The sequence below is a fragment of the Dreissena polymorpha genome, chromosome 4 (genome assembly GCF_020536995.1).
Source record: "Dreissena polymorpha isolate Duluth1 chromosome 4, UMN_Dpol_1.0, whole genome shotgun sequence".
Lineage (NCBI taxonomy): Eukaryota > Metazoa > Mollusca > Bivalvia > Myida > Dreissenidae > Dreissena > Dreissena polymorpha.
Window position 1 is genome coordinate 64,560,916 of NC_068358.1, and position 9,480 is coordinate 64,570,395.

At 34.7% G+C, this 9,480-nt stretch overlaps 1 protein-coding gene across 3 annotated transcripts; it reads left to right on the forward strand.

Annotated features, from left to right (window-relative positions):
* Positions 1–1,593: 1,593 nt before the first annotated feature.
* LOC127876299 (uncharacterized) lies at positions 1,594–9,073 on the forward strand. Of its 3 annotated transcripts, none has more exons than XM_052421430.1 (2): positions 1,594–1,678; positions 8,478–9,073. In XM_052421430.1, exons 1-2 carry the CDS (start codon positions 1,618–1,620, stop codon positions 8,732–8,734), a joined length of 318 nt encoding a protein of 105 aa, XP_052277390.1. In that variant the 5' UTR covers positions 1,594–1,617; the 3' UTR covers positions 8,735–9,073. The 3 variants fall into 3 exon arrangements, with proteins under 3 accessions (XP_052277390.1, XP_052277389.1, XP_052277388.1); XM_052421429.1 differs by lacking the exon at positions 1,594–1,678 and adding an exon at positions 6,033–6,725; XM_052421428.1 differs by lacking the exons at positions 1,594–1,678; positions 8,478–9,073 and adding exons at positions 6,033–6,725; positions 7,280–8,199.
* The last annotated feature ends 407 nt before the right edge of the window (positions 9,074–9,480 follow it).

Consider the following 9,480-nt stretch of genomic DNA (forward strand, 5'->3'; position numbering starts at 1 on the left):
AACATTCTGAAAGATTCTGGCCATGGAGTTTAATTGATTGAAGTATACGTATCACTGAAATGTGACCATGGATTTTCATTGATTGATGCGAACTTTTTACTTTAATGAGATCATTTAACTTTTCCTTACAACATCATTGCTCTGATAGCATTTTGCAATCACCACCTACATCAGATATATTTCCATGAGTTTTCATTCATAACATGGGAAACATTGCATGCTAAATGGAAGTTATCTTTACATATTTAACAATCATGTCTGTACATGTTGTAACGTTATGATACTGCCATTGATTTGTCCGCTGGTTAATGTCTGCTGTATCCTTTAATGGATATTTATTAATGTGTGCCTAACGCAATTCTCATGTAAATGAATTCGCTACAAGTGTAAATTACATGCAACAGTATCACTAAAAAACAGCAGAAAAAATGTAGTTTTACTTAGAGGAACGCCAACGTGTCGGTATCGGATAGTGGTCGTTATGAATATCACGTTTTTTTGGTGTTCTCAGTGGTTCGTTCTAGTTTGTAAAACCATCTTTATGAACGATATTTATGGCGAACTGATTACGTTAACTGACCCGCTCCAGTTAAATCTCGTCATAGTATATACGAATCAAGCAGTTTAAGGGAATATGGAACGCCTTGACTGTCTTATAATACCAAAAACTTGTGATATTACGTCAATCTGACTCTGCATGAATGCCTGTAACCATTATATATATGCATAATCACAATATATAAATACATAATTTGAATATATACATATAAAGCATTAAAATATATAGATAAAATGTAAAAATATACAGATACAAATGTATTATACACAGATAATCTTCCATTATATAAAGGCATTTCTTCTTTATATGAAGGCAAAATATCTTTATATGAATGTCTGTAACCATTATATATATGCATAATTATAATATATAAATACATAATTTGAATATATACAGATAAAGCATTAATATATAAAGATATAATTTTCTTATATATAGACAACATGTAAAAATATACAGATACAAATGTATTATACACAGATAATCTTCCATTATATAAAGGTATTACTTCTTTATATGAAGGCAAAAGATCTTTATATGAACATAAATCGTTATGCAATAATTATAAAAGATCCTTATATATACATAAAACATTGAGAGATACAGATAAAATTGTATTATATATATGTATTATACCTCGATACATAGATATTATGTATTGATATGAAGATATATGTATTTTAATTTTCTTATATGAAGTTTAGACATTAATATACGAAGCTATTCGTTATTTATGTATTGGTCACTCATTATTATATAAAGTGCTTTCCTCATTATAATACTACTACTAAAGAGTGAATTTTACAAGCCAAATATTTTGCACGCACCGGAAAATTGCGCGGTAATCTACAGTCTACGTCTACAACATGGCAGACGACGCCGTAAGGAGTGTTTTGCATTCAATTGGTTTACATTCACTGTATCAAAATTTTATGAGTCAAAAAATAGATTCTATTGAGATTTGTAAATCGTTAGAAGATAACCAGTTAACAAATTTAGGTCTGGTGACCATTGGTGAAAGAATTAAATTTAAAAATGCAGTGCAGCATTGGCAATCCATGCCCATCATGCCCATGGCTGAGAGCGATACGGCCGCATCTGGATCTAGGATCTCGACAGGTACACTTTTCTAATATATTTTATTAAATGTTTATTTGGTTATTCAGTACAGTGTCATTGTTTTTCCTGTCTGTCGTTAGCAAATCCACATGCCAATGCAAACCAATGAACAAGTCACAAGGCCATTTGAAGTCAAGTTAACAGCAAAATATAAATGTTTTTCCTTTGAAACTTTGATTTATTTTGTTAAACTGGACTATTTTAATCAAAATTATGGTTGTGCCATCTAAGATTTATATAGTTCAAATAATGATTAATTTACGATCGTTTTCCTATTGCAAATTGTTTTTCAAATTTTATTTCAGTTCTTCCTGTTTAATCTTTGCTAACACATGCAATTATCATTAGTTACATGTAAAGACCACCATTACCCCTTTAAAGTGTGCGAATTATGTCAGAATATCACTTTGTAGATCTTTAAAATAGATATTGTTAACAAAATACACATTGTTTTTGTTTCTTACTCTTAAATATAAAATTACTTCGGATGAAAAGATACTTATGTGCAGGTTCTAATCTTTTGCTAAAATCAGTTAACAGCGTTTTTTTTCCCCAATTGGGAATTTTTGCGTCGTTAAATCTTCAAATTGGGAAAAAAACAAGTCGCAAAATCAATAAATTGGGAAAAAAATCGAGTTGCAAAATTGATGAATTGGGAATCGTTAAAATGCATTTTATCTTTCATTAGGGGGTACATGTATATTCTGCATCACAAAGCATTTTAAGCTCTAGGTTTTAACAGAAAAACTACTAGTGATGATATTTTGACAATCATAACATGTCATGTGAAAATTGTTGTCGCGAAATGCGAGTAATTTACCAGACATCATGGTGGGGCTGATACTTGACTCCCTGACCTGTAGACTCCCTAGAGCATGGCGATGGGACTGATAAACTTGGGTTAATGGCTTTATTAATTAGTTCAAATGGGGTTAGATGTTTACATTTCCAAGCTCTCTCTTAATTGTAATCAGAGAACATGTCAATTCTGTATCTCTTTGATTTATGACAGACACCAGATACTTTAGAAATTCTCGGTTTTTAGGGATTTTAGAGTTAGTTGCAATAAGACCAGCAAGAAGTAAACATCAGTTGCAATAAGACCAGCAAGAAGTAAATATCAGTTGCAATAAGACCAGCAAGAAGTAAACATCAGTTGCATTTAGACCAGCAATAAGGAAAGAACTTAATATTAAGTGTTAAAGTAAAAATAGCTTATTTTGGAATATTATGAAACTTGTGGTTAAATAGAAAATAAAATATGATCAAGAATATTATCAAAGTGTTGTGTTGTAAATGAACTCAATGTGGTGATTTAATTGTATATAGTCCAAACATTTATAATAATAGAACACTTGGAAATCCTCACCACAATTGTGTAATTGCCACTTCAGTAGGAATGTGCCTGTCAATAGATTTTTTTTAATGATTATCACTGGGGTTGCATAAAAAATGATATTAATAATTGTGTTTAAGCCCTTAAAAGTCTCACAAGCCCTGGAAAGTAATTTTTGTGTTAACATTTTCAGTGATATCAATTAATAACAATTTAAAATAATAATAAGGAATTATCAAATTATATGTTTAATTCTAAACAGGTGATAATCAGATCAAAGTCAAACTAATCTCTCCTCACAGTGACACAGGCACAAAGTTACATTTAACTAAAAGCAATCGCTCAAACTCTATTAACAGCTGGTAATTGTTTCTTTCTTTAATCGTTTCCTGTAGTATTTGGCGTTAATTGACTCATTATGATGTCCAATTAAGATTTTTTTTTGATGAAATTGCTGATAAAAATTAGTGTTGATAAAGTTTATTTATGTAAGGAAGACTGATTTATGTAACGATGAAATTCTTTCACGGGAAAAAGATATTTTCAGCGAACATAAAAGGCACTGGCCATTGGGAAAGGCACTGAGGATCGTTGGGAACGGTAGATATGGAGATTGGGAAAAGTCCGGTGCTAAAATTGGGAAGCCTCCGGTAGGCTTTGGGAAAGGTACCGTTCCCCGGTACTAGTTAAAGAAGGAAAAAAAATGCTGGTTAACAAAAAGGACTACACAATTGAAATCTTTCTGAAATGTAAAATATTAATAAACACACATGGCAAAATAAAAAAAAATCATCTTAAATCGACAGGATATTCTTGGCATATTAATTTCATCCAAATGCAATCCCATACCTGCCATATGTCCCGGATCGGAAATCTGGCAAATGTGTTGCACACAGTCCTTGTTTGAGTGTATACATGTACAGTGAATGTAAATCAAATCAGCACTGAACTACCTAATAGACAAAAAGCATAACCAGGGACGTATAGGCATAACCAATAAGGCGCATTTTGCTTGTTTTACAAAATTTTATCTGTAAAAGTATCGTTTACGGTAAAGATCACCTTATTTTACAACTACGCGCTACATAATTTTCATACAAAAGTAAAGATCTACTACAAAGTTTTTATGTGGCAGTTGATACGCCCACGTGTTTCCTGCAGATCATGTGACCATGTACACAAAAGCAACTTCGCAACCTTTTTCTAACACCAACAACATGTGGCTTGTATCTAGTACTGAAAGTAGTAATGCTTAATTTGACGTTAATAGATCTAGTGTATTTCCGATAGGCGTTTGGACTAATTGTTTGTGTATTGATCTCATGGATGTTAATTTTTGTTTATTATAGGTAAGTTACATGTGAAATTTACCTAATTACATAGCTTGGATATCGCGAAAAAAATGCGTACCAAAAGTGCATATATCGTACATGTATGTCTATATATATCGTTATATGTATACATGTCCCGGTAATTTGAAGTCAAAGTCCCAGATTTGGTCTGAAAATTTATGGCAGGAATGCCAATCCTATGTATAGATAAACAAGTTATTTATAAACGACCAATGACGTAACACTATGCAGCTTTCAATAAACACAGTGCAATATGGCTACAATCGGAATCCAAACAGTGATAGTGTTTTCATATCTGGAATAGCATAACTTGTAAGTTTTGACTAATGCAATAGTTGTAATTCGGAACTCGGTCCAGTATGTGTATGAGTATATATATATGGATAAGAGGATGACGCACGCCAAATGGCATTGTACACCATCTGTTAATAACGGAGTTATGGCCCTTTGTATCGTGAAAAAAATGCTTTTTAATATAAGCTTAGAGCTTTATCTCCATTAACACATGAGCCAGAGCCATGAAACTTGCCATAGATGTTCTCAATCATCTGGGGGTGCTTCACATTCAACACCCATAATCCTAGGGGCTAAGGTCAAGGTCACACATTGAGGTCAAAGGTTGTTCTCCATCCGTCCAGAACACTTTTGTGTCCAGAAGCATATTGGCCGGGGATATCAATTCAACGAATTTGCTTGTTTGTCTTGAGGTTTTATCTGTCTCTGCCAAGGGGCGGGGCATTTTTCCCTATACGGCTATATATGGCTATAGTAAAATCTTGTTAACACTCTAGAGGCCACATTTATTGTCCAATCTTAATGAAACTTGGTCAGAAGATTCATTCTAGTAATATCTTGGACGAGTTCGAAAATGATGCCGGTTGGTTGAAAAACATGGCCGCCAGGGGGCGGGGCATTTTTCCTTATATGGCTATAGTAAAACCTTGTTAACACTCTAGAGGCCACATTTATTGTCCAATCTTGATGAAATATGGTCAGGTAATTTGTCTTAATGATATCTTGGGTGAGTTCGAAAATGGTTACGTTTGCTTGAATAACATGGCCGCCAAGGGGCGGGGCATTTTTCCTTATATGGCTATATAAGGCTATAGTAAAATCCTGTTAACACTCTAGAGGCCACATTTATAGTCCGATCTTCATGAAACTCGGTCAGAAGATTCATCCCAATAATATCTTGGACGAGTTTAAAAATGATGCCGGTTGGTTGAAAAACATGGCCACCACAGGGGCTGGGCTATTTTCCTTATATGGCTATAGTAAAACCTTGTTAACACTCTAGAGGTCACATTTATTTTCCGATCATCATGAAACTTGGTCAGAATATTTGTCCCAATGATATCTTGGATGAGTTCGAAAATCGAAAATGGTTTTGGTTGCTTAAAAAACATGGCCACCAGGGGCGGGGCATTTTTCCTTATATGGGTATATATGGCTATAGTAAAACCTTGTTAACACTCTAGAGGCCACATTTATTGTCCAATCTTCATGAAATTTGGTCAGAAGATGTGTCTCAATAAATCTTGGATGAGTTCGAAAATAATTATGTTTGCTTGAAAAAAATGGCTTCTAAGGGGCGGGGCATTTTTCCTTATATGGCTATAGTAAAATCTTGTAAACACTCTAGAGGCCACATTACTGTCCGATCTTCATGAAATTTGGTCAGAAGATTCATCCCGATAATATCTTGGATTAGTTCAAAAATGATGCCGGTTGGTTGAAAAACATGGCTGCCAGGGGGCGGGGCATTTTTCCTTATATGGCTATAGTAAAACCTTGTTAACACTCTAGAGGCCACATTTATTTTCCGATCTTTGTGAAACTTGGTCAGAAGATTTGTCCCAAAAATATCTTGTTATCTCAGGTGAGCGACTTTGGGCCTTTCAGGCCCTCTTTTCTTATTTTTGGAAGATAATGTAATAAATGCCCAGACCCCCACACTATACACCCCTCACCACAGTTGTTTCAATTTCAGGGGTTTTCCATGGAATTCCATGATTTACCAGAGATTGCCAGCATAACTTCCATGGTGACCCTGGACAATGTACTCCCGGGCAGTGAGGACCAGCATAATGGAGATTATTTAAGTACAATTGTTAAAAAGTGTACTACATTTTGTAAATCCAATGATGTGTCTGATCCTATTCATGTGCTAAAGATCTTTCAAAAAGAGATTGTCACTGGGAGACCATTAGAACTAACAGAAGAGACATCATCTACGGGCATTTATGGTGAAACCAATTTCATTTTGGTAGACAGAGGCGATCTACTGAAAACAGCAATTGAGGAAATAAGGGCAATAAGCGACATGAGGAAATGCCTTGAAGTTCAGTTCTATGGAGAGGTAAATACATATAAAGTGTAGAAAAAAATCCACATACCCAAATGACCATACGATTTTCCAATTCCAAGTCTACTTCACTGAAAATAATTCCCTGTTTGTGATTATTGTGTTTCACTATATTACATTTTTCATAAATATGATTTTTCAAACTTTGAAAAATATAGAAAGAATGTTGCAAAGAGGTTTGGAAATTTTGGGGCATTGAGTTTCCTTGTTTTAGTGTCAGCGGGTTCTTGCCTAGCCATGCTATGGGAATAACGTAATCTTTTACACCCCAGCAAACGAAGTTTGCAAGGGAGTATGTAGTTGTCATTTTGTTGGTTGGTCGGCTGTGGGTTTGTTCATCTCTCTCTGACTGCTCCAACAGGTGGATCAAACTACTCATAAATTGTGTAAGTAATTGACTTGAAACTGGACATGTGTCATAAGGAAAAACTGTATATGTGCAAGACCCAATTTTAACATGCGGTGATTCACCATTTTGGTAAAAAAAAATGCGAACATTAGTGTCTGTAACAAATCTAGTGGGTTGTACCTGTCATTTAATTTTGCAGTGTGCTGCTGATTTTGGAGGTCCAAGAAAGGAATTCTTCTCTCGTGCCCTGCCCTTCAATATCCAAGAACACGGGTAGTACAGTACTACCTGTATTTTTGGATATGGTAGTACAGGTACTAATTGATTTTAAGCGTTACTCCTTTTCTTTCTGTCAGTGGCAGTACCGTTACTAATTTCACAAATCCTTATCTGGAGCTCTGGCTATTGTCAATTGATCCTCTTGTCTGTGTTTGGTAATGTTTATATTTATCCCCCAATTGCACAGTAGCAGTCAAAAGATATTTTGTTCATCTTCACAAAGGCAGGGTCATGTATATTACCATAGTTAAAGAGTTCAAATGTTCATAATGGTTATGTTTAATTTGAAAAAGGTCCATCTTTTAGAAACCAAGTAGTCTTGTCCAACGCATATTTTAGTACAAACTATGCTTGTCTTAAATGATATTGTCATCACCAGAGAGCATAATTTGGTACTTAGTATTTCAATCGCTATATTGCAGTTAAACACTCCAATTGCAAGCGAAATGACTACTTGTGTAATATATATTACACAGATCTTCTAACGATTATTTTGTTATTTTACTCTTGTTTGTGCATTTTATTTATAGTCTCAGTTGTGTACCACTATAAGCCTCCATATATACCCTCCTGTTAATTGTTCAGCAAGGTGTGTTTATTTGCTGGCAATACTTAAACTGCATTTTAAACTGGTGTGTGATGTTATTTGGCAGCCATATTATTTTCTGTGTAAACTATTCACTGGTTGACTTCCGGATTCATCAAACCTTGAACCTCCCCCAGTCTATACTGGGGGACATATTGTTTTTGCCCTGTCTGTTGGTGCAACAGTATATTTATGCATTATATGTCATACCTTTTAAACGAAAATTTTGCCCAAAACATTATAGAATAATTTCTGTAAAGCAAGCATTCAAATACTGTTAAAGTATGTTGGATGTTTTAAGTAAGTTAGCTTATTCCATTAAATTTTCAAGGTAAGTATTATTATGAAAATTTAAAATTTCATAAATCATTCCTAAAAAGTTATTTCACATCAAAATCCCCCCCCCCCCCCCACACACACACACATGATTGTAACAGTTGATATATCCTTAATATTGCCACTTGCAGAGTGGTAAGTGTGTATAAACAGTTTAACATTTACCAAATTATTTTAGTATTATGTATATCTTCAGGTGGAAGACGAGGTGCTGTAAATCTTGGGAGCATATTAAGGTTTGCCACTGGTACAGAGGAGGAACCTGCCTTGGGCTTTGCTCTTCAGCCTTCCATTCAATTTATGGAAAGTGCTAATTTCCTGCCCACTGCAAATACCTGCATAAACAGAATGAATTTATCATTGCCAGATGAAAGTAATCCACTACCACTGCAAGAGGAACTGTTCAATTTGTTTGATCTAGCATTTTGTAACACATTCTTTGGTTTAGAATAAAAAATGACATTCACATATAATTATACCCCCATTACCATTGGTAATAGAGGCTATATAGGAGTCACTCTGTCGGTCAGTCGGGCTGTCACAAAATTTCATCCAATATTCACCAAACTTGGTCACAAGTTGTATCTAGATGATGTCTAGGTCAAGTTTGAATATGGGTCATGCCAGGTCAAAAACTAGGTCACGGGTCACTTACTGCGTTTTAAACCGAAAGTTTGTCCGGACCATAACCATGTCATTTATCATTAGATTTCAAAATCACTTGGTACATTTGTTCACCATCATAGGACGGTGTGTCATGCAATAGAAGGACGTTGATGTCTCCAAGGTCAAGGTTACACTTTGAATTCAAAGGTCAAGTCGGTTGGTCTGTCTGTCCCAAAAATTTCATCTGATCTTCACCAAACTTGGTCAGAAGTTGTATCTAGATGTTGTCAAGGTCAAGTTTGAATATGGGTCATGCCGGGTCAAAAACTAGGTCACAGGTCACTAACTGCGTTTTAAACTGAAAGTTTGTCTGGACCATAAGTTCATAACCATATCATTTATCATTAGATTTTAAAATGACTTGGTACATTTGTTCACCATAAGTGGACAGTGTGTCATGCAAAAGAATTAAGTCGATATCTCCGATGTCAAGGTCACTCTTGGAGTTCAAAATTCAAAAAAGGCCATAAATGAGCTTGTCCATGCCATAACTATGTCATTCATTGTAAGATTTGAAAATGACTCCCTACATT